At 39.0% G+C, this 22,918-nt stretch overlaps 2 protein-coding genes across 5 annotated transcripts in view; one reads left to right on the top strand and one right to left on the bottom strand.

The window, feature by feature from the left end:
- The window catches only part of SNX25 (sorting nexin 25), an 82,441-nt gene extending 73,158 nt beyond the window's left edge, over positions 1–9,283 (top strand). The window contains exons 15-19 of the mRNA XM_032110321.1: positions 2,984–3,101; positions 4,332–4,398; positions 5,578–5,759; positions 7,362–7,462; positions 8,253–9,283. Coding sequence (XP_031966212.1) covers positions 2,984–3,101; positions 4,332–4,398; positions 5,578–5,759; positions 7,362–7,462; positions 8,253–8,327 — 543 coding nt within the window. The 3' untranslated portion in view covers positions 8,328–9,283. The remainder of the gene's footprint in view (positions 1–2,983; positions 3,102–4,331; positions 4,399–5,577; positions 5,760–7,361; positions 7,463–8,252) is intronic.
- A 1,031-nt stretch (positions 9,284–10,314) lies between these two features.
- On the bottom strand, positions 10,315–20,926 carry LRP2BP (LRP2 binding protein). Of its 4 annotated transcripts, none has more exons than XM_032110326.1 (8): positions 20,620–20,926; positions 20,218–20,333; positions 18,222–18,335; positions 16,534–16,676; positions 16,351–16,456; positions 15,674–15,897; positions 12,243–12,408; positions 10,315–10,442 (listed from the first exon to the last, which is right to left on the bottom strand). In XM_032110326.1, exons 1-8 carry the CDS (start codon positions 20,903–20,905, stop codon positions 10,377–10,379), a joined length of 1,221 nt encoding a protein of 406 aa, XP_031966217.1. In that variant the 5' UTR covers positions 20,906–20,926; the 3' UTR covers positions 10,315–10,376. The 4 variants fall into 4 exon arrangements, with proteins under 4 accessions (XP_031966217.1, XP_031966219.1, XP_031966218.1 ...); XM_032110328.1 differs by having other exon boundaries at positions 15,674–15,846; XM_032110327.1 differs by having other exon boundaries at positions 20,218–20,330.
- Between the last annotated feature and the right edge of the window lie 1,992 nt (positions 20,927–22,918).

Below are 22,918 nucleotides of genomic sequence, written 5' to 3'. Positions count from 1 at the left end.
AACAGCTGTGTATCCTTAATAATTTCAGGACAACTTCTGAAGCAGAGCTAGTTTTGACAAAAAACTGTTGGCAAATAGTACAGGCTTACTGAGGGAAACTGCAAATGCAGGCAAGAGCCTATGTAGGCAAACCAGTTGGAGAATTTGTTATTAAGCCATAAAAACCCATTGTCTATGAAAATGCAATGAATAATAGCTTAGTGACTAAAATAGCTCATGGACTATATTGACCATAATTCCATGGCACTCTATTCTGTGTTGTTCTTATTCAGATAATGCAACATTCAAGGAGCTGTTTCTATTCCCCGTTTTAGTTAAAGGTTATACAAAATTCGTATGAAATAGTTAATTTCTTACATACTGTAGTTGTCTGGAGTGGATGGGTGTTGTGCAGGATAACTGGAGTCTGGGGAACATGTACAGTTCTAGCCTTTTAATAGGGAGAAAGGTGGTCTTGCATCTCAGAAATAAAATCCTATATATATATCTTTCAAAATTATACTGTACTTGCATCTAGATGCTGAATGCGCCTCATTTCAGAGTAATAAATATACAGAAAGTTTGAGAAACTGGTTTTACACTTCACTAGAAGTACTGGAGTTCTAAAATCCAATGTGCTTTCAGTAAAGTGGCAAGTAGAAGTAGCATAAAAGCATTGAAGTGTGAAGCTATTTTTATTTTGCTATTTAATTGAAAAACATCCTCAAGACAAAGCCAGACTGCATAGATATTGTATTATGTGAGTGTGTAGGAGGAAATAGTTAGGAAATACAGGAGAAGGAAAGAGAATTTTTAATAATAGTATGTGAGAGGAGAAAGAACAAATAAACAAAGCAGAAATTATGCAACCGATACCAAAAAACTGAGGGAAGTAGAACAAAAAATGCCCACAGAGTGTGGCAACAGAAGAGTTGGAACATAACTTCTTACTGAGTTTAAATTTAATACTGTTCATTCCTTGTGGGACTAGGAGCTTAATTCTGGCCAGAGTGTATTATGCCAGGCACTGTGCAAATGCAGACAAAGACAATCCTGCTTCATATTTGTCTTCCTTCTCTTCTCCCTTCTTTCCTTAAGCTTACACATAAGAGAAGACAACAGAATACAAATGGTGGGAACTGTTAGACCCTCTGAATGAGTGTGTCAAATGATTGTCCTAATGTGAAAATAATAAAATAAAATGGAGGGAGAGGGATTGTGAGGCAGTCCGGGATTAGCTCTGCTGTTTCCTGGACTCCCATGTCTTTCAGTAAGAGCTTTCGATCAGCTCAGTCTTGCCCAGTTGACAGCATCTTGGACCAGATTTAACTTTCCTAAAGCAGTTAAACTAGGGTTAAATTGTTTGGTACAAGGTCATAAATGAAGTTAGTTGTGTTAAACTACACATAAAGCTGTTATAATTTTGTTCTTTTTGTAACTGAGAATTCCTGGTTTACTTTGTATTTTGGACTTTGTAGTAGAGAATGCTCTCATTCAGCTTTCTCTTTGACTTTACATCTCATCTCATCTCATATTTTCCAAATATATGTCAGAGGAATAGTATTACCTCTTGAGTGTTGTTTTCAGGATTAAATACTGCAGCTATTTCTTTATATATACAACTCCTTGGACAGAGTTAGCTTTAGAACGTATTTCTTAGCTCGCTACACCAAAACCAAATCAAAGGAAAAATGTAGTTGATATCATCTAGAAAGAAGGGGTTTTAGGTTTATAAACTTACTGGCTAGAAAATGCACTGTAGTGTAAAAATTTACACTTCTTGTTGCATTTTCTAAATGTCAGGAAATTCACTGAATAGCAGAAAAAACCCCCAATATTAGATGATCGAATGATGAGGACAAAAGGAAGAGATGATTGATATCTCTGAAAACCAGGCTGAAGAAGAAAATTTGCACATCATTCTGACCATTCCTGATCCAGAGACAGGGACATTGCACCAGCCTCAATGGAGGTCAGGTCTGCCTCTTCAGCTTTGCTCTAAGCATAGGCGGGCAGGGGAAGATCCAGGAAAGCAAAGGGATGTGTCAGCTGCCATGCCTAATGATAGATGTTGTAGTCCTGATCCTGAAGCAATCTTCATGACACTGAGAAACAGCCTGCTGTCTGCCCTTCATTCTTGAATAGATGGTACTGCCAGAACTGAGGTGGTTCAACCCAGTCATCTTCTGGGAGTCTGTCTGAATAACTCTTCTCCTTATGGTGCCCTGAGCTTCGGTATCCTCAGGCTCAGGTCATTATGTATCACAGTACTGTGTTTCTGCCTGGGACTGCTTCTCATTAATATTGCTTGTCTCTGCAGTGGCCAGTTCCCTTTCCACTGCTGGGTTTGGTTCCCAGTTTACTGCAAGGACAACTGGTTAGTGCCGGATCGCACTGAATGTCTTCAGCTGTGAAAGCACAATCTGTTCTCCTGGGGAGCCAGCTACTTGCTTCTCCCTGTGCAATAACCCTTTTCTTCCTAGCTGTTTGCAACGCAAACAGCTCCAGCTGGCTAGCTCCCCATCCTGGATGTTTTCTGTGGGTGTTGTGTCAGAGGAGGCTTTGCAATCACAAACACCTCTGAGTGCCATCTCGTGCTTACAGCTCTCACCCATTTCCTAGCAGTACATGACTCCCACATCACCTGCTTTCTTTTATCCAGCTGGTGTTGGTGGGGCAATATAGGCAGTAGATCCTGAAAATCTGGACAGCATTGAGGTGCTTACTGGGGCCAAGGCTGCAAGGAGAAGATACAGCAGTGATGATGATCCCAGCAGTGCAGAGTGTCCTCATCACTCTGGTCCAATGGGAAATGCAATCCCTTTTCAAATTCCCTAGTGATGTTCCTGTTTGCCAGGTCCTGCCAGCAGCAGTTGTTGGCTCTAATGCTGTTCTTTGAGAGGACTGGCTGTGCTCCTTTGCCAGAGCATGGCAGTAACTGAATCCATTCTGGAAGAAGGATGGGGTACTGCAGTGCATACCCATGTTGTCCTTCTCTTCCTAGGAAGAAACGGAAGAGGACAGTGACCTGTCGGACTACGGAGAAGAGGTGGATGGGAAGAAGGACTCTCTTGCGGAACCGTGTTTCATGCTGATTGGAGAGATTTTTGAACTGAGAGGAAGTAAGCTGTAAACCTGCTCAGTTGCTGTTGGGATCTATTGGCTCTGTGGGACACTTCTTAATTCAGATATTTTTGCTGTTTCAATAAGTGGAAACATTCTTGCAATCTATATGGCCAGTTTGCTGGGAAGCAAGCTATTCCTCAGTAGTTCACAACTTTGGAGCTTTCATTCAAAAGTGAAATTCCAATATAAAATGGGAAAAAAAATGTAACTGGTAGGGGAGATCATTTGCATTTAATATTTTTTAATTTTTCATGAAAAAAATTGGAAAAAAGGAGAAAAGGACAGTAGTATGCTTTTTGTAAATAAGCTGTTCATTAGATTGTATGAATTCTGAGGAAGGAAAGATGGCTTTATTATAGAACATGTCTCTTTAATGACTTATTAAAATGAATTTAATATCCATTTTAAGTGAATTATATATGCATTTTAGTTCTGCTATTTGTATGATGAAAATGATACTAGAATTGTGATATCTTTTAAACACTGGAAATCCCCCCCCCCCCCCCCCCCCCCCCCCAAAAAAAAAGTAACTGAATGATGTTAATAAAGAAAACTATTTTTGTTTCTTTTCGAATGTGCAGCCACACATGATGCTCTGTAAAATTATTTACAGGGTAACTATTACAAAATGTGGCACCTTCCAAAAATGGCAGATGTATCTTCCAAATATAGACTTTATTGTGATGGTGAACAGCATGAAAGAAAGAATAACCAGTAATTATTAGGAAGCACTCACATTTGTTTCCTTTATTTGTAATGGAAAGCTGACTGCTTGGTTTGAGTGAAAATGTTTTCAGAATTTTAATGGTGCTGCCATGAGTACTTTATACTAAATAGGTATGAAAAAGGTGTGAAGTTTGAGGGCATTTGTTTTTTTGTAGTAGAAAAAGGGTTTTGAGTAGTTGTATGGCTCAATAAACTTGAAATATTCTTACATGTAAAAATTTACAGTATAACCTAGAATGCATAGTATATGTATGTTTATGTAATCTGGAAGAATTAAAAACCATACAGCAAACAGTACAAGGAATGCAATCAAGAAAAATGGAACCTCTGTACAATTACTGGAAGCTTAGAAAGGGTTATAACCATGTGTTTACTCCAGGGGTGGGTTGTTTGGGTTTGGTTTGGTGGGAGGTAGGGGGAAGGTTTTGCACGTAATCATGGGTTCTGTAATGTTATTAACTTCTTGGTCATTATTTTTTATCATTTTTTCATTGTTCTAGTGTTCAAGTGGGTCAGAAAAACATTAATTGCACTAGTACAAGTCACTTTTGGAAGAACTATCAACAAGTAAGTAGCTGTTGCTTTAACTGAACCTTCATCATCATTCTATGGAAAAAAAAAACTGAGAGCAGAACTGTTAAAAAATAATCTGGACATCTTGTTGGATATGGTAATCTGCATTTGTTTTCCACAGCTGAATTTGGTAAGATGTTATGTTTATTAGAGAAAACATAGATATGTGAATTATCTTCATGTTGCCAAGTGAGGCCTGCATGAGACTATGAAGTCAGCACACCTGTCTGTACACACCTTCATGTGGAAAGCTGTATCACTGGTCAGAAACGATCTTTAGAAGTATTCTGCCAGCATAACAGACTGTTCTTCATCCAGTCAGTAACTAAATTTACACATGCCAGTATGGCTTTTAAAGCCTCTTATGTATGTTACGTAGCAGTAAATTGGACTGGTCTCAGACAGTATCCACTCACTGAGTTTTAAATTGATTGGTTCGTTTGTTCACACCCTGCTGGTAACTGGAAAATGCCTGAAGGAGGACAGAGAGGGAAAGAATGTGTGAGCATAGCTTGCATGCAAAGTTCCTATGTGGCTTTTTACGTGTAGGTTGACTTTATATTTATTGATTTTATGGGATTTGGCTTTATGGCCCAGTTCAGCAGTACTGACTGGAGCCTGCTCTCTACCTCAGACTCATGGTGCTGAAGGCTACAGTGAGTAGTGAAGCCACAGGAGGAGGCTGCTATCTCCATTTGTAATCCCTTCAGTAATGTGCTTTGCCATCTGTGAAGGAACTTACTGTGCTTCTATCAAAACTGTCTGTTTTTATCCTAGCAGGCACATCTCTGCAGGCAACTAGTTTGGAGTTTGCTACAATTAGTTACCTGATTTTCATGTCTTTTCCTGGTGGAGCCTTTGTACTGCCCATTCTTGAAATGTAGTTTTGACGCACATTTCAATGTAGTACTTGTAATTTGTAATGCATGTTTGTGGATTACATTGAAAAGCAGCCTTTTCCAGGTCTAAGTCAGGTATCTGGAGTGACCTAGATCCTAGAGCACCCAGAGCTGAATATGACCTGCTGTGATGCCAATGAAATCAACCCAGCTATATTGGCATAATTACATGAAAAATAACATCTCTTCCACTACTTTGAGGAGTAAAAAGAGTAAACCTGCATAAAACATGAAAGACTAGCTCCGATGGGCTCCCTTCTACACTTCTTTACAGGCAAATCCGTGACACTGTACACTGGATGTTCAGTGAACCAATGCTTGTTTACTACATTGGTGTGTTTCGAGATGCTTTTTGGCCAAACGGAAAGTTAGCTCCACCACCGAGAGCCAAAAGCGATGAACAAAAGCAGGAGACAAAACAGAGAGCACAGCAAAAACTACTTGAAAACATTCCAGGTGAGATCACTTTGATTCTGCTTAAAGACAGATTTAATAACTAGTAAAGAAACTGGTTAATCACATTATTTTCCTGTAGAGTTCTAAATTATGGTTATTTGTATAAATAAGGATGATTTTGGCCTTAGTCTTTGCCTCTCCTGCCTGTCTGATAAAAGGCATGCATTAAGATATTATTGGTGGATGCAAAATTAAAATTTCTCTATCTCTCTGTATAATATTCATCAAGGAACCTCAGCTGATTCTCTCTCTGCTGGTTCTCTGTGAGCATATATGTGGCTCTGCCACTTGGAACTACTTGCCAAATAGGGAGAGTGCCACCACCCCAATTACTTCTTCCTGTTATGTTTCAAAAGTTGGAGAGAGAGGGATCTACCCACGCTGTCAGTGCTGTGTGTTGTCTATTTCTGGTAAGAGGTCTCAGGGCACTGAACGTTAGAGTGACCTGCAGCCCGGGCAGAAGAAGATCCTAGATGGAATGGGTTTTTCCGTACCTTCCTTTGCCTACCCTTATCTCCCAAGCCTAGGCAGCTTCCTCTTCAGCCAGCGCATTTCTGGGGCACCATTCTGAGATGCTCCCTCCTGTCCCACTCACAGGACAGGAAGTCCAGTCACATATTTCTGACCCTTCAGAGATCATGGATACCCAAAGGCACCTAACCAAAAAGATCCAAAATCATTACTTTTAGCACTTGGAAATGCACTTAAACATAGCTTGAATGCTTTTTCTCTGCTCCAGCTGAAGAGAGCGAGCTATTTTATGGCTTCACTGAGGTATCTCATATAACCCCATGCCTTAGGTAGTTTAATCAAATTTTACTGTAAAAAAGGAGTAGGTATGCATGCAAAATACTTGCCACTTGATGTGTAAACAACCCTCCATTTACTCCCTGTGTTATATACTCACCTACTTACCTAAATAGCCTTTCATAGATGGTTTGCAGTTTTGTTTGATTTTTTGTTTGTTTTTGAGCTTGGAGCCATATGTCAGGACATAGCTGAATGCACCTTAGATTAATGATGGAGCACTGAATTACTATTTATTCTCTAATTTAATCCAAAATGTAAATAACTGACTTAGAATTTTCTTAACTGCCTACCTGTGGGAAGTGTTCTCTGTGAAGATTTGAGAGGCAATTCAAGTGCTAAATTAGTTTTAAACGTTGTAGAAATTGTGTCTTTGTGGCTGAAGGTGTATTTAAGTGAATGGTTTAATGATGTGTGAGATGAGACTTGACTCAGTGAGGTGAACTACTGAAAAGGCATTTGTTATATCATGTTAAAACACTTAAAACATTGTCACTGAGATGCACACGCTATTATCTGTTGGGTAACTTGAGAATATGGGTATCTTTTCAAGTTGTGTTTTTAAAAGGTTGCTGAGTAGGGACTGTGTATCTTGTAGCCAAGGGCCAATGAAGTGCAGGGACTTTGTTTCCCCTCCTTTATGGGTCTTTATGGTTGAACTAGATGATCTTGAAGGTCTCTTCCAAACTTGATGATTGTGATTTTGGGTAGTAGAATGATGATTCTGTGATTCTGGCTGGAGGTTTTGCCTAGCCTGAGTGAAACAACATAAACTGAAGTAATGTTTGTTTGCAGATACTCTGCAGAATCTTGTTGGACAACAAAATGCCCGTCATGGTGTAGTGAAAGTGTTCAATGCATTGCAGGAGAGGAAGGCTAATAAGCATCTACTTTATGTGAGTAACCAGAAAAGTAGCTTTTCAACTTCATAATCCTGTTAGTTACTGAGCTCTACTCACTCAGTATTAAAGCCTAGGGAGTGTGTTTTTGCAGAGATTTGTTATTAAAAAAAGTCAGATGTTCTAGGCTTGATCACTTGACTAAGCTTGAATAATAAAAGGCTGTTTAACAGCAGCATTGCTTTGGTCTAAAAGAGATCCTTTACCACATCCAATGTGCCTGACTTCATAAGGTACAAACTAATGTCTTCATACAGCTTAGAAAAATAAACATACCTTGGGGAATCTTAGAGACAGAGAGCTCCAGTACTGGCTCACAGTTAGGACATGGCAGCCCTCCAAAAGTTCCACTCCTCAACTGTTGGCACTCGTTGGAATATGCACCTGGATCTAAGTATAACACCTTCACAGTCAGTCAGTCTCTTCTGGCACGTTCCAGACAGCAGCCTGTCACACAGTGCTGCCCCAGCACTGGAGAGAAGGTGCATGCCCTGGTGCTTGCTTATGATGCTATGGAGCCTTTGACAGAACAGCACCAGTTTATACTGGGTGTGAAATCCCCATCTCAAAGCTGCTGCCCTTAATGCTTGCCTCGTTTCAGCCTTAAGACATTTCCCATGTTATCTGTAGGGCATGTGCTGACATTTGAATGAAAGAAAAGTAGTTGCATGAATGATGAATATAATCAATATAATCCTGTTACCTGTGATTTTCTAAAAATGACAGAAAGGAACAAATTCTCATTTGGTTGGCACCAGCATCATCTTAACTCTTTTCTGTTTTTCAGGTTTTGCTGGAACTGCTGCTAACTGAACTGTGTCCTGAGCTGAGAGCTCATTTAGAGCAGCTTAATGCCACTTAGGTTTGAACCTGCACAATTGGACCACTAGAGAAATGTCTATGTTCAAGAATAGACATGAAACTTATTTTCCTCTTTTCCATAGAGGGCTGAGGACTATGATTATTTTTAGCATTTTTCTTTCCTCTTGAGTTTTTTGTGAAGTAAACAGACTTGAAAAGATCTGATGCTGTCGTAGGGTAGACAAAAAAATGCTGTATAGCTGCCAATTTTTATTTAAATTGTTCTATTTGACTACTCCTCTGTTTCAAACATAGATTGAAAAATAGATGTTCATATATGCTGAAAGAAACCAGAAGATATTTTAAACATTTATGGAAAGAAATTTTGCTTATAGTGGTAAACTAATGAATGTTGTACAGTTCTAATCTCCTCACTGAGGGTCTGAGCATTCCTTTTTTTTCTTGTGTATTGAAAAAGCCTTGTCGTGCAATACTACATGTAAAGCTATTGTGAAAATTTTATCAATTTTGGTTTTACCAAAGATTTTCTGTAGTTTGAAGCATTTGTAAGCAATAAATATCACAACTGGATTGCAGTACTTGATAATGAGGCTGTACCGACAACTGATCAATGAGTTTGACAGCACTAGTTTAATAAGAAATATCTACATTGCTTTGAAGTCTGTGTCAAAATTATGTATTGTAAACCAGTATGTCCTAACAGAATGCCTGTGTTAAATGTTAGTTCAGAGATTAGTGCTTATGAATTGCTTCTATGAATGATCAAGTAGACATATAATTAAACCATTCTGATAACTTCCCTGATATTATTCAGGGCTGTTTTATTCAAATGCCCCAATTTCAAATAACCTTCAAATCTTTCCCTTATTTTATACAAGGAAAGAAAACTGTCTTCAGTGGTTGTTTTTTTTTTAAATTTATGTAAAAATATGTAAATATTGTGTTAATGCACATATAAATAATTAAACATCATCAAAAATCCCTAGGTGACACTCACTACTGTCTTCTCACTTCGGTACAGTTGTGCTCTTAGAGAAACTACTTGCAGTTATGACTGGCTCTATTGTAAGGTACATACACTCTGTATATGCTGTATTTAAATCAAAATTTTTAGTAACATCTAGCTTTCTGTTCCAACAGTTTCAGAAAAGTTTTCAGGTCGTGGCACAGTCCTAAGAAGCAAGGCAAATTCTGCACTTACAAAGTTTCATAAGTAAACAGGCCTTTAGAAATGTGCAAGCTTACCATAGCAATCAGTAATTCTTCCTAGTGGTTAATCAAAGTATCTTTTGATAAAAGATCCAGCAGGACATTGCTCAGACATACATACTCCTAGCCAAAAGGTTTCCAACTATTTCTAATACAAACAGACGCAGTGTGAATGCAGTATGAAGGATTGAGGAAAATAGGCCTCATATTGAGGACATATATTCAGTATTTCCGTACTAATGTTTGGGGCTTTTTTCCCCACAGTTCTGTAAGGACTATTTTCTAGTTTTAGAAGCTGGCATGGTTTGAATTGTAACGCTTGGTGTTCTACCAGTTTCCAACTTTGAGTCTCTGCGATCCAAAAGTAAAATATATAAAGACACTTAAGTACACCTAGATGCTTTAGAGCGTATGTGGAAGAAAGTATAAGCACCACTAACAAATTAAGCTTTAAAAATGGCCGTGGCCTGTGAGTGGGCTGTATGTGAAAATGAGGCAAGATGGGGTTCAAGCTTTTCAGAATATTAAAATTTAAACATTATATATGCAGAAAGGAAACAGCCATTTTTATTTGGTTTTGGTTTGATTTATGTGCTATGTAGCAGTAAGACATGAAGAGAATACATCTGTCCCAGTGAAATGTCCTTAATAAACTTTGAAGTCTTCAATACAATTTTTAAAAAATCTGTTTTGGTTTCATCTCAGTTAGAGTGTGAGCTTTTTACTGTCTCTTTTATTTTAGATAAAATGAATCAGTGAATTGCTTTAAATAATACTTTCTAGAAAGTTGAAAAGCAAGCAGTAAGAACAGTCTATAATTGCTGGAGACTAATAATGGTTTATTGTAGGAAATAGATACCAGTCACAGGTAAAGGAAACACTAAATTGTCCCAAGGTTAGCTGCCAATTGAAGGTGAGAAGCAACAGCAGGATCCAGATAGCATGCCTTTGAAAACAAAGAATATCACAGTTCTAGTTTATAGCTACAATAAAATTCTATGTTATCAATATGACATTAATAATTCTTTAAGTGTCAACAAAGCTACCTGAGACAGTCAACTTGCTAAAATATTGAAGAGTTAACATATTTGGCTTTGAATCCTTTTTCTGATGCCACATTATAAAAAAAATTTAGTATTTAAAATTAGCATGCTTGACTATAGTCTTAGTCTTGGGTTTATTTTTTTTAATTCTGTGTGTTGGCATGGCATGTGCAGCACTACAGATGGAAAAATAAATCTGCTTACAGACTGGATGAGTTTCATTTGCTTCCATCATCTATTTCAGGACTCTTAGGGATGCCCATCTTCTCTTTCTCATTTCTTACAAAACTGACTGGGTCTAAGAATGGTAGGCCAAAACCACAGCTGAGCAGTTAATGAAAACAAATATGATTTTAAGTAATTGTACAGTTACCATGGGAATTTTCCAGGTACAAAAAAACCTGAACACCCCCACAACTCTTTTAAAGTTACTGTTTCAGGGAGCTTCCTTGCTTACTTCCTTGCTTCTCTTCTGCTACTGATTTAGAGATGTCTGACACCAGTCCATAGGAATTATCTCTTTATACCAAGACATTAGTGACATTCCTAGATCAGTCTCAGATGTACAGCAAGTGAATAATGAGTGAAAGTTGTAGTCTTCTTTCAGTTGTGGCAGTTTTATCAGACTTTAGAAGACAGTGGGAAGGATTACACTCCCACAAAGCCATGCAGCAATTTAATCCTGATGGACTTCTTTGATGACTTAACTAGGAATACTGGCTACAATGGTCATAATACCTCAGCTTATTTTCCTTCTTATCCTATCCTCTGTAACACTTTTCACAGTGGGAGAACAAAATATTTAAAATGTCTGTATTCAGATCACCTTCTTTGCTAAGCCTTTTCTATCAGTGACTTCCCTGAGTAAGGAGCCACAAAAATTGTTTGATAATTTATCATTTACATAACTCTCCATTCATTTAGATTGCACCAAGATGGACATAAAAGTATTCTACTTGCAGAAATAAATGGCCACTACATGCACAGAAACCATAGAGTCTCTCTGAAGCACAGATGCCAACTTGCTACATTCCCTTCAGCTGGTATAATCACCTTGCCTTGATGCCTTTAGGCATCACTGATATTACTCAACAGATTAATCTTCTAGAGACCATTATTAATATTTTTCCTCAAGCTTATTTCCCTTAATCTTACTCCAAATTTGGAACTTTGAAAAAAGTGTGACTGATTTTTTTTCCCCCCTATGTATATTGAACAGAGAAAGCAGTAGATCCTCAGCTATCACTGAAAATGTAAATATAAAAAAAAGCATGAGAACCCGTTATGGCCAATTAAAGTATCATTAATAAAGGTTGTAATTGTTACAGAATCTAAGGTATATGGAAAAGTTATTATTTTTCAGTTGTGAGAGAATGAAAGAAAGCAAATTGATTTGGGATAAAATTATTCAAATTGTTTAGCTAATTTATCCTGCAAGTTACCAAGCTCTTTGCTGTGGTGATTACCATAGATTATTTTGTTGTTGTTGTTGGTTATATTGCTTGCTTAAGCAAGTGGGCAGACAGAATTCTTTCAAGGCTGTTTTCAGTAGTTTTTAGTACACTTCTATCACTCTACATTTTCTTGCAAAGATTTTTTTTTAACAGTGTTGGAATCCTTAATGAAATAGCAAGTTTAGAGACTCAGATCTAAGGTATCACTCCATGAGATATAAACTACACTATAAGACTTTCTCAACTTACTTTAGAATAGTATTTCTCAGCAACATTCTGGTCTTTCTCTATGCCTCGGCCAAGCTGGAGGCATCTAGCCAAGTAGAAAGCAGCCATAGCAGCCCCCTTGGCTATGTATGTTGGATGACAATCAGATATCTTGGCTTGCTTGTTGATGTCATCATTTTTTGTAGCCCTGTTGTGGAATTTAGAGCATTATGTTAGATAATGCTAGTTCAAGCAATAATTAAAGTTGACCATATATGACTTTGACAATGCCTCCTTTCCATTTACATTATTATCCAAAATAAGATGAAATTTACAAGTACTCAGCATCTTATGAGGATTTTTATATTTTGTATTTGATTTTAAGTTAGACTTATTTGAATATTGTGATATTAAACAGCAAACAAGTATACAACTTTGAAGTCACTTTCACTATAGTTACGCTAGCTACAAAAGGCAACATATATATTTTACACTAATTGTTCCTATTAAATTATTTTATGGAAATTATATGTGGAAGAAAGGCAAAGCTCTTATTTCATGTATTTGAGCGAGCAACCTCATGTAGTGGAAGATGTCCCTGCCCACAGCAAGGGGGCTGGAACTAGAGGATCTTCAAAGGGCCAACCCAAACCATTCCACGATTCTCTGATTCTGTGATTCTAAAATTTCCAGTTCTTACAAGGATATTGGCAAATCATAGTAATCTGAAAATCTTGGACATACTTGAGAGTCCCTGGTTATAAAACTCTGTTAGGAAAACCACTTATCACTGTCTCAGCTCAATTATTTCCTTTCTTCTGCATGTTTTCTGTCATCTTAATTTCAGCATGTTTTTTAAGAACTATTTTAAGAATCAGAGGGACAAAGTCAATGTTGTTTTAACTATCAAGCTATAATTATCTAGTATCATCACTATAATATTAGAAAATGCTATACCTATGTGAGAATTGATTTCTTTCTGTTGCCTTAAAACAGATACCCCCAAGCCCCATATCCTTTCTAGATACCAAACAGTAATTATATGCTTCTTTACACATAATTTTAGCTGTGTCAATGCTTGCATTTCCTGTAAAAGACACAGGAACTGGACCAAACTGCAGAGCAAGGGAGTTATGGGGTGGGAGACAGTGAGTAGAAATGACATTAAGATGGAGGAGGTGGAGAGTGGAAGACTGTTTGCAGTATTAGAGGTGCTGAGATGAAGATGGAAATAGATAAGTGGTTTCAAAATCATACTCCTGTGGTGGACACCACAGAAAATTAGGCACCTTGGAGCCCAGTGACATGCAAAAGCAGGACTGCTTTCCTCCCCACCCTCCAGCACTACAACCTAAAGCATACATGAAGCTTTAATCACTGTAGACACCCAGGAGCAAGGTCTGCAAGGAGAAACTCTACCAGCAGCACAAACCACAAAAAGAAGTAAGCACTCAAGAGTGAGTAACTTTATGTGAAGGGGCACTGAGGCACCATCTCGCAGCCTGAGGGGGACTCAGGAGGGGTGTGTGGCTGTCCAGGAGCTGAGGTCTGAGATGTTGCTGAGAGGGTGCCACAACTTGTCCAGAGCACACACAAATCCTTTGCGACTCTTTCATGTGGGCATGAATGATACCACCAAATCAGAGACTACAAAGCCCTGGGGTGCAGGCAAGTACTGGTGCCAAGTTACCTTTCCTTCCAGTTCCCTTCTACCAGTGGGAGGAAGGCATGCAACCAAAACCACACATATAGTACAAATCAACTTCTGGCTTTGTGGCTGGTGCTGGTCACAACTGTCTTGGCTTTTATGATGATGGGACATTCTTTGATGACTATAGCCTGTTAAGGAGGGATAGGATCCACCTGTCTAGAAGAGGCAAAGGAATCTTTGGCAGCAGGCTGGCCAACCTGCTGAGGGGAGCTTTAAACGGGAGGATTTGAGGGCACGCTAGACCCAAAGTGGTTGCACTTGTGCCATTGCAACCAACTGGAGAATAAGCCAGGCCAACCAGAGCAGCAACAAATGTTCCTTAGCTGCTTCCCAGGATGAGGACCAGAAGACAACCACCCCAAGTGTATGTGTACAATGCACACAGCCTGGGGACCAAACAGGAGGAACTGGAGCTCTGCACCCACTCAAAGTCACACAATCATAGGAATAACTGACACATGGTGGAACAACTCTCATTACAGGAGGATCGTGATGGATGGAGAGGCTGTTTTGTAAAGGCAGAAAAAGAGGAAGAGTGATGTGCTGAGTTAAGGAGAACCTTGAACGTGTAGAAGTTAATGGCAATTAACTATGGTAATTTTGGAAGTCTAAATGAATGCCTCTAGGCCAGGATCAGAGGGATCATTTCTCAAGAGAGATCTTACACTAAGCATCTGTTAGTGACCTCCAATGAGACAATATATGGGTCACTTAAGTAAGTTTCGGGAAACAGAATCTGGATCTTATGGGTGACTTGAACTACCCAGGCATTAGATGCAAGAACAATACAGCAAGTCCCAGGACATCCATGAAGTTCCTGGAATGGAGCAGTAGAGTACTACTGCCTCAACCAAATGTCAGATGTGCCAATCAGGAATGAGGCACTGCTTGACTTGCTACTTGCAAACCAAGAAAACCTGCTTTGTAGTTCCTCAGTGAGTGACAGCCTTGGGTGCAGTGATCACAATATTGAGGATCTGGGATCCTGCTGAGCACTCTGAGTGTTAGTACTAGGACAAAGGTTTTAGATTTCAGAATAGTAAAACTTCAGCTCACAGCACAGTTGGGAGGGTCTCCATAGGAAGCTTCCACAGAGAATAAAGGAGCTAGTGAGTGCTGGGAATTCTTCAAGAATGCTCTCCTGGAAGCACAATGAACTGTTTGTTCATCACCTTTAAAGACAAGGAAAGTAGGTGGAGCAAGAGACACTCTTGGCTTAACTGCAAGTTTCTGAGCCCACTCAAAACCAAGAGAGAAGCATACCAAAGGTGGAAAAGCAGGTAAAGGGAAGTGGTGGATTCACTGGCCTTGTACACTTTTAAGATTCAGCTGGACAGGGTGCTGGGTCATCATGTCTAGACTGTGCTTTTGCCAAGAGAGGTTGGACCACATGATCACTGAGATCCCTTCCAACCTGGGGGTTCTTTGATACTGTGATACCATGGGGACTAAAGGGAATGGTGAAGGCAGGAGCCTAGAGGAGATAGTGGACAAGGAAGGCAGGATTGCATATGGACATCTGCTTTGGATTCTAGTTCAAGGCTGTTTTCCTTAATAGGACCAGAAGTTCAATCATACTGAGTAACTGAGAACCTTATAATATTAATTTTGTCACTAGCTATTCTGTTGTTAAAGATGAATTTTGCAATTCATTATCTCAAGCATTTCTTGGGTTCGAAAGACAAGATCATTATCTTATTAATCATTTATATCTGTTTTATGTGGTCTTGCATGAAGAACCCTAATGAAAAATAAAAATTACCTTCTGGCTAGTGCAGCAGCCTTTGAGTAAAATTTTCTAGTGTAGTAATATTCCACAAGATGGCCTTGAGCATAGATGTTTCCAAGCTGTGTTGCTTTTCTCAAATGCTCCAAAGCAGCTTTAGTGTTGCGACGTATACCTTGTCCATAGAGATACATAATGCCAAGTGCTCCCTGTGATTCCAGATTTCCATTGTCACATGCTTTTGAATGCCAGAAAAAGGCCTAAACAAGAGGCACAAAGCTGGAGTACATATTTACTTAGCTGATTTTCTTGTATACTGTTTCCATAAAAGCTTTTACACCAACCATCCTGTAAGAAGTGTTTATACATAAAAGAAAGAAGAATCCTTGTAAGGCTTTTAAACCTGCTTCATTTAATGTCAGAGCTGTCAATCAGTGTTACCTGCTTGATTTCTGAAGGTTACCAAAGCTGACAAAACTTCTGTCTGTCATTCTTTCTGATACTCTCACTTAAAAAAAAAAATCTTGGCTAGCAGTGTCAAGTGAGTCAAAATGAGGGATTCTGGCCATCTGTTCACATAGGCTTAAACGGATGATAATGTCTAACTACTCAAAATACAACTTTCAGAGTCAAATATACCACTGTAAAATTTCTGTTAAATTAAAAATTAATCGTGCTTCATTTTTATTTCAAAAGGTACACGTGGGCTTTACCTTCTTCAGATCTTTTAGAATTGGCATAGAATAAAGCATTCCTAAAGTACTCTGGGCCTTTACACTTGCTTTTGGATTTCCATGGTCTGCAGCAGTAAGCCATAACCTAAGAAAATGGGGACAACAAAGTTTAAGTAACACACAATCTTAAAATTTTTCAGGAAAATCACTGACCGCCCTTACCTTTCAGCCTCTGCGGTTGAATGTTTAACACCACATCCTTCATAATATGCCCTGCCAAGATTGTATGCAGCTGCAAACTTCAAGTGACTTGCTTCTGGGGAATCAGAGCTGAGTATTTTATTCATGTATTCCACTCCCTTTTCCTAAAATTGAGCCATTTAAGTTATTATGTTCAGACCATGAAGAGGATGAAATATATAACCTGAGAATGCAGTAACTTCTGCAAGACAGGCAATTTTTTTCTCTTGGAAGAAAGGCTGGACAGACTGGCAGGACAGCCTGGAAAACAGTGTCATACCAAAGCAGAACTGATCTCTGGTTACTAGACAGCCCCTAAATTTTTGATCCCACCATATTTTTAGTATGAAACATTTCCTCATAAATGTTCATCAGATAATATATTACTCTTCTTCACTGTTAAAAATTTTCTCAAAAATATTATTTTGCTTACATAAATGAATGTCACATCCTACACTTGTAACATTTTCAATTTCAGAATTCTGATAACTTTTTAATATTGCATAATGTATCTGAAATCATAAAACAACCTCAACAAGAAGGCAAAGTACACTTTCAAGTCCCTGCATTTAAAATACCTTAGATTCATAAAGGACAAAACCTAATCATATTAAATAAGCAGATGGAGAACATTGCATATGAGCAACTGGGCCTCAGAAGTACTTTAGAAATAAGATTTACACTGTTAGGATTTAGCATGGACACCCTGTTTAAATACACTAGAAACAGTCCTTTATAAAAGGTTTTTCTTTTGTTCAGCATTCATATTGTAATATACAAGAAAGAAAGAAACTTCACTAAAATGTTTATTTGCAAGTAAACAAATGTGGTAATTATGCAGGCATACAGAAAAAATGAACCACCTCTAAACCCCATATTTTCAGTTCTGCTGGCAATGCTGCAAGCACCAGACAGGAGTCTCATTAGTTAATATACTCTTCAGTTCATTTTTTTGGCCTTTTGTCTTATAATCTACCCTTTTATTCCTAATGCTTGTATTCTTTCCTCATGCCACTTTTTAAGATCATCTTCACCAACAAATTAACTCTTCTTATTGTAGCAAATCATTCCTTTGCCTTCCTTTTTTGTAATATAATTCTTCAGTTTGAGTTCTTAAAATTCTTGCAAATGGAATTTTTCATGTGTCTAATTTTAAAATATTATTACCTCCTTTGTCAAATTTAAAAATATTACTGTCAACAATTGGCAGAAGAATAATAATCTCTGGTATCCATGCTAAAAGAATAGAAAGTACCTTAAAAAATCTTTGTGCCAGAGATCTTACGCTTTGAAATATAATTGTTTGATTTCCATTTTCACTCACTTTATTTTCATCTACATTAATTGCTCATTAAAAAGTAAAAAATTTAAAGCAATTTTTAAACATAGCTTCTACATGAAGTCCAACCAAGCCCTTGGAATTTAATTTTTAAATAAAAATTAATGTATTTTTCAGATACACCTATTTTATTATAGCCATTTTTGAGAACTTCTTCAACCCAGAGCCTTTGCTCTTTAATGATACTCTGTAAACAGCTGCACTTTATGAAACTAATTCTAAATGAAAAGGCTGTTAATTTTAAACTAAGTAATCATGTTTACGAAGAGCTCTTAGTAATTATCAGCTAATATTAGAAGAAAAATAAAAAGTGTGCAGCTAAATTACTCACAGGGTCTTTTTTAGTGCCAAGTCCATCATAATACATTACACCAAGCTGATACATTGCTTGAAAATCTGTATCTTTAATTTTTTCAAATTGCTTTAATGCTTCTTCATACAACCCCTGGGAAAGAGAAAACAAACAATAACTCTATGATATGTACACCCTTACTATTTTCCAACCTGGAGTATTTCTCTCATGAAAAAACCCCAAACAATTGCAACCATAGAACTGGCAGAAAACAGAGATGGAGTAAGTCAACAACCACAAGGAAGTTGGATAAACAAAAGCCATTCTGACAAACTTTCTCCCCTCCCCCAAACCACCATCTTTTTAGTTTGAGGTAATTCAGAGGCCCTGCCCCATCTATCTGACATCCTTTAACTTAGGTCAGCTGTTCTTACACCTCGAGGGTTTAACAGTCTGCTTTTACATCTCAGCTAAGGATTGGTTTCACAAAACTAATAAAACAGATGTCTGAAAACTTTAATGGACTCAGCTGTCTGCCCCACATTTCTTATGGAGGTGTCACCTGCAACAACAGAGATACTTTCACTCCTAAGAATGAATCTCAGAGAGTACTTGCTTCTGCATTAAGTGAAAGAAGAAACTACACTTAAAAATACAGTTAAACAACTGCAATATAACAGTTAACTGAGCCTGGTGTCCTAACTAAAATATTTTTACACATAAACACTAAGTAAAAACAATATTGAAATTAAAGTGTTCTTCTCTACATTTTTACTTCAAATTTTCTGTGTGTTTTGATTAAAAAAAAAGCTTAGAACCAAGTAACAGCTCAACAGTCAGTCACATGTCCTCACAATGATCAGTCCCTGTTAATACTGTCCAAGCTATTGTCTAAACTATTAATTGACTTGGAAGCTTATCCACTATGACTGTGTGGGCATTGTATTTTTAAAGAACTCTGGAAAAAAAAAAACCAATTCCTTTTTACAAGTAGCTGTCATGAATATCAGAAAAAGAAGTACAGGAGGCACATTTAATCTCACCTTTGCTGAGAATTTAGTGCTATATGAAGGAGACATAGGGCTGTGATTAGGAAGTGGTTTTTTTTTTTCTAGTATCTAAAAGTGCAGTGCTATGAGCACATGCATTTTTAGGCACTACAGACATACATTTAAAAATCTGAAAATTAAAACCTGTTCAAACAATAAATTTAGGGATGTACAGCAATATCTATCATGGACATCCAAGCCAGCTTGTCAAGAAAAAGGCAGGAGTCTGTTCATTCTGCTCCATGGAGTTAGTCTCAGGTAATTAATTAATGAAAACATTAAGGACAAGGCCGAGAAAGCCTGAGCGAGTTAATTCTGTTCCTGCTGCAAACCCTGAGACTGATTTACACTGTACCACTGCTGCACTGTAAACAGTACTGAATCCATGCATGTCACACTGGAAAATACCTGACTTAGTGTTTGTACTACATTCTTTTCTATCTTCCTGAACTAAGTTGTAATTTTCACAGGAAGATGAGGTTTAAGTTCACCTGCCAGCCAGTCCTGCACTGTTCCCCGAGCATTTACTTTCAAAGACTTGGATGACCAATTTTAGCCAAAGTGGGCAGGGACAGAAATCTTGAAGATAATACGTTTCAACAAGTTCCAGTTCTTAGGTGGGGAACAAAGATAGAAAGCTGTGTATTGGGCAGGGCTCACGATCACTGTAACTGAAAACAAAGTGTGTTGTATTTGGTCAGTCAGCTGCCCAAAAACCCAACCTGGCTTGGAAGCTAACTATAAGGATAGGCTGCTGCTTACTTATCTGGTCCTAAGGAGACCTGGGAGGGAAGTGGAAGACCTCCCTAGATGCTTGGGGAAAGTGTAGGAAAAGCTTATTTAGGGGGAACACCTGGTGATTTTAATGGGATAAAAACAGGCATAGGGCACCTCTTGTAGGTTTTTTAAGGTGTCTCTTTTTTCACTGAAAAGGTGTTGAAAATTGTCTGCTTTATAATATTTACTTAAAAGAGGGAAAGCACAACCTGTTCATAGTATCGTTGTCCATCCAGAAAAGGTGCCGGAAAATCTTCACCTGCCTCTCTCCTCAGCAGCGACTCCTCTGCTTTTGCCAACAGTGTAACATGGGAGTGGTTCTCTGCTTAAAAACAGACACATGTCTGGGTTTGCCCCTTAAGAGATGGAACAGCAGCTTTGTAAATACACTGAACGTCTGAAGCTGGCCGTGTCCCCTTTTTAATACACTCTTCAAAAGACTAAGACGAAAGAGAAGGCTTTGTTATAAAAGGGAGAAGTTGCGTGAAGGAAACGTTCAGTAAATGCAGCCTGACCCTTGTGTGCGTGAAGTCCGCCGCGGAAGAGCTGAAACCCGCGCCCAACCAAAGCGGGGCGCTGCCGGCCGGAGCCGGGCTGGGAGGGAGCGGTACCTGGCACGGCCGGGTCCGGCGGCAGCCGCTCGCTGCGCAGCGCCATCCAGCACCGCCGGCCGAGCTCTCCCGGCAGCTCCGCGCCCGAGGGCGGCTCGGGCCGAGCCTGCCGGGCTGTGCGGGTCCGGGTCCGGGTCCGGGTCCGGGTCCGGCCACAAGGGAGCGCGGCCGCGGCCCCCGCTGGTGCCGAGCTCCCCGCGCCGCCGGGCCTGGATCGATCCCTGCCGCTGTGCCGCGGCCCAGGGCGGCCCTGCCCAGCCCGCGCCGGCACCCGGCGCTGCTGCATAGCTGGGCCTGGGTCGCACGGCCTTTGGCAAGGCAGGAGGAAGACTGGGAATGTCCCGACGGTACTTTCCGTTTGGGCTTTGCTCCGCCTCCGGCTGTTGTCCGGTGCCAAACTGTGAATAGGTGGCGGGACAAGCTGTGGGTTGGGCGCCCACCGGATCTTCCGTGATACCGCCGGTCCTGCCGGAATTAAAAGCAGGAGCCCAAAGTGCTCTGCAGAACGCGACTATGGGCAAAAGGAGCAGAAACTCTGAATGCAATTCAGAGAAAAAGGCACCGGGCATGACGCTTCAGTCTAGCAGGCGGGATTTCACCACTTCAGTGATCAGAAACTGTTTGTTGTAATATAGTTTGTTTTCCCCATATAGGTATTACAAAACTTAAAAGGATAATTGAGGGAAAATGCTGTTCGAGGTTTCTCCTGAAATGTAAAGCATTGCTTTCACTTCCGTTGATTGCTTCTGGCTGTCTCTCTTATAGAAAGGGAATAACACCAAAATGCGTGAGAGTGCTTTCAAAATAATCTTTATCTGTGTTCCCAGCTTTTTCTTTTTTTCCAGATGATTATCATCCTTCCATTTTTGGCAGTGTGATCTGTTTCTATAGCAACAGGGACAGAGGCAACAATCAAAATGGGAGAGTGATGCTTGCAGATTTGTGTGGTTAAACCTGTGGGCTCAACATGATGTTTTCCAGCAGTCCCAAGTGACTTTAAGTACCAAGAAACTCCTAAAATTAATCCTGATTCATTTTTTGTAGATGATACAGGAAAATAAACTTTTTAAATCATCAGTTAATTACTTGATTTAACAGACAGTGAAGAACAGTCTGTGAAAGCAGCATTACCCTTCAGCTAAGACAATTAACACTGGGCTGCATGGCTGCTTTTGAGGCAGAAGGGTATGAGATTCACCAGCACACCTTGGTTTATCTGACTGCTTACACACATTTATTAGAACCATTTTTCCAATTTAATTTTGTTGATAGCTATGCGAGATGTGTGATCTGAGATACAAAGCACAGAGGAATTTTTGCCAAGCTATGTTCCAGAACAGCTGTACCCAGGAAGCCTTGTCCTTAACTGGGACTTGGGGCTGCCCCATACAAAATAATGAGAATTGTTGCTACTCTGTTTATGCCAGTACAAGTACCGGTTATTCAGAGGCAGAACAGTTTTGCAGGCACTAATGAGGCGTGCAGAATGTGACCTTAAGCTCAAGAACTAATTAATAGCAGGAATTTGAAGAGAGTTTTGGCTGGCAGGATGCAAATCTGTATATAGGTGGCTAGGCTGGAAAGATGGGATTCCTTGGGTGCAGCTTGAAGCCTCTGAATTGCTGAAGTAATGTAGGGAGGGAAGATCTTAAAAACAAACCAAACAAAACAAAACACAACCTCTTGGGCAATGCAAAACTATTTAGTCTAAAACTAATTCTGGATATGTGTGTTTTCCAAAACTGTCTTTATAGTTGCATAAACAATGACCGTGGATTTCTGGCATCTGTGCAGAGATATTTCATCCCTAACAATGCATAGTTAGAAGTGTAGGAATTTTATTTGTTTGTTAACTAATTTGCTTGGCTACCTGTTCAGGGAAAAAACCCAACCCAACATTTTGTAATTACACAAGTATATTTCTTTCCATATAAAAGCAAAGTGAAAACTGTCACTTACAGAAATAGTTCTGCTGAACTGGCTATCTACCTGAATTTTCGCACCTTAAAAAATATGCTCATGTTCCACTAAAATAATTTATATTAGCTTTCCCAAAGGAGAAGCAGAAGGTAATTTCATCATGTTTGTGAATTCATTTCACAACTATGTATACCCTAAAGGAACACTGCTAGGCTTCTTTTTCTCTAACTCTGTTTATCAAAACCATGCCATTATTATTAGTTTTTTAAATATGTGACTTTCAATTTTTTTTTTTTTTTTTGGTCACGGTAGCGATTATGAGGAACTTCCATAACAAACAAACAAACGCAGGCATTTGACACAGAAAGAAATACCATAG

Source organism: Corvus moneduloides, chromosome 5, assembly GCF_009650955.1.
Source record: "Corvus moneduloides isolate bCorMon1 chromosome 5, bCorMon1.pri, whole genome shotgun sequence".
In the NCBI taxonomy this organism is placed as follows: Eukaryota; Metazoa; Chordata; class Aves; order Passeriformes; family Corvidae; genus Corvus; species Corvus moneduloides.
Note: the sequence above shows the minus strand (reverse complement) of the source record. Positions and strands in the feature narration are given on the sequence as shown.

Excerpts from the sequence above, each read along its gene's own strand:
- LRP2BP (XM_032110326.1), bottom strand. The coding sequence starts at position 20,905 with ATGCAGCAGCGCCGGGTGCCGGCGCGGGCTGGGCAGGGCCGCCCTGGG. Across the intron at positions 16,457-16,533 it reads TCAACCGCAGAGGCTGAAAG|GTTATGGCTTACTGCTGCAG; the intron begins GTAAGGGCGGTC and ends CCATTTTCTTAG. Across the intron at positions 10,443-12,242 it reads CTGAGAAATACTATTCTAAA|GCATGCTATCTGGATCCTGC; the intron begins GTAAGTTGAGAA and ends TTGTTTTCAAAG.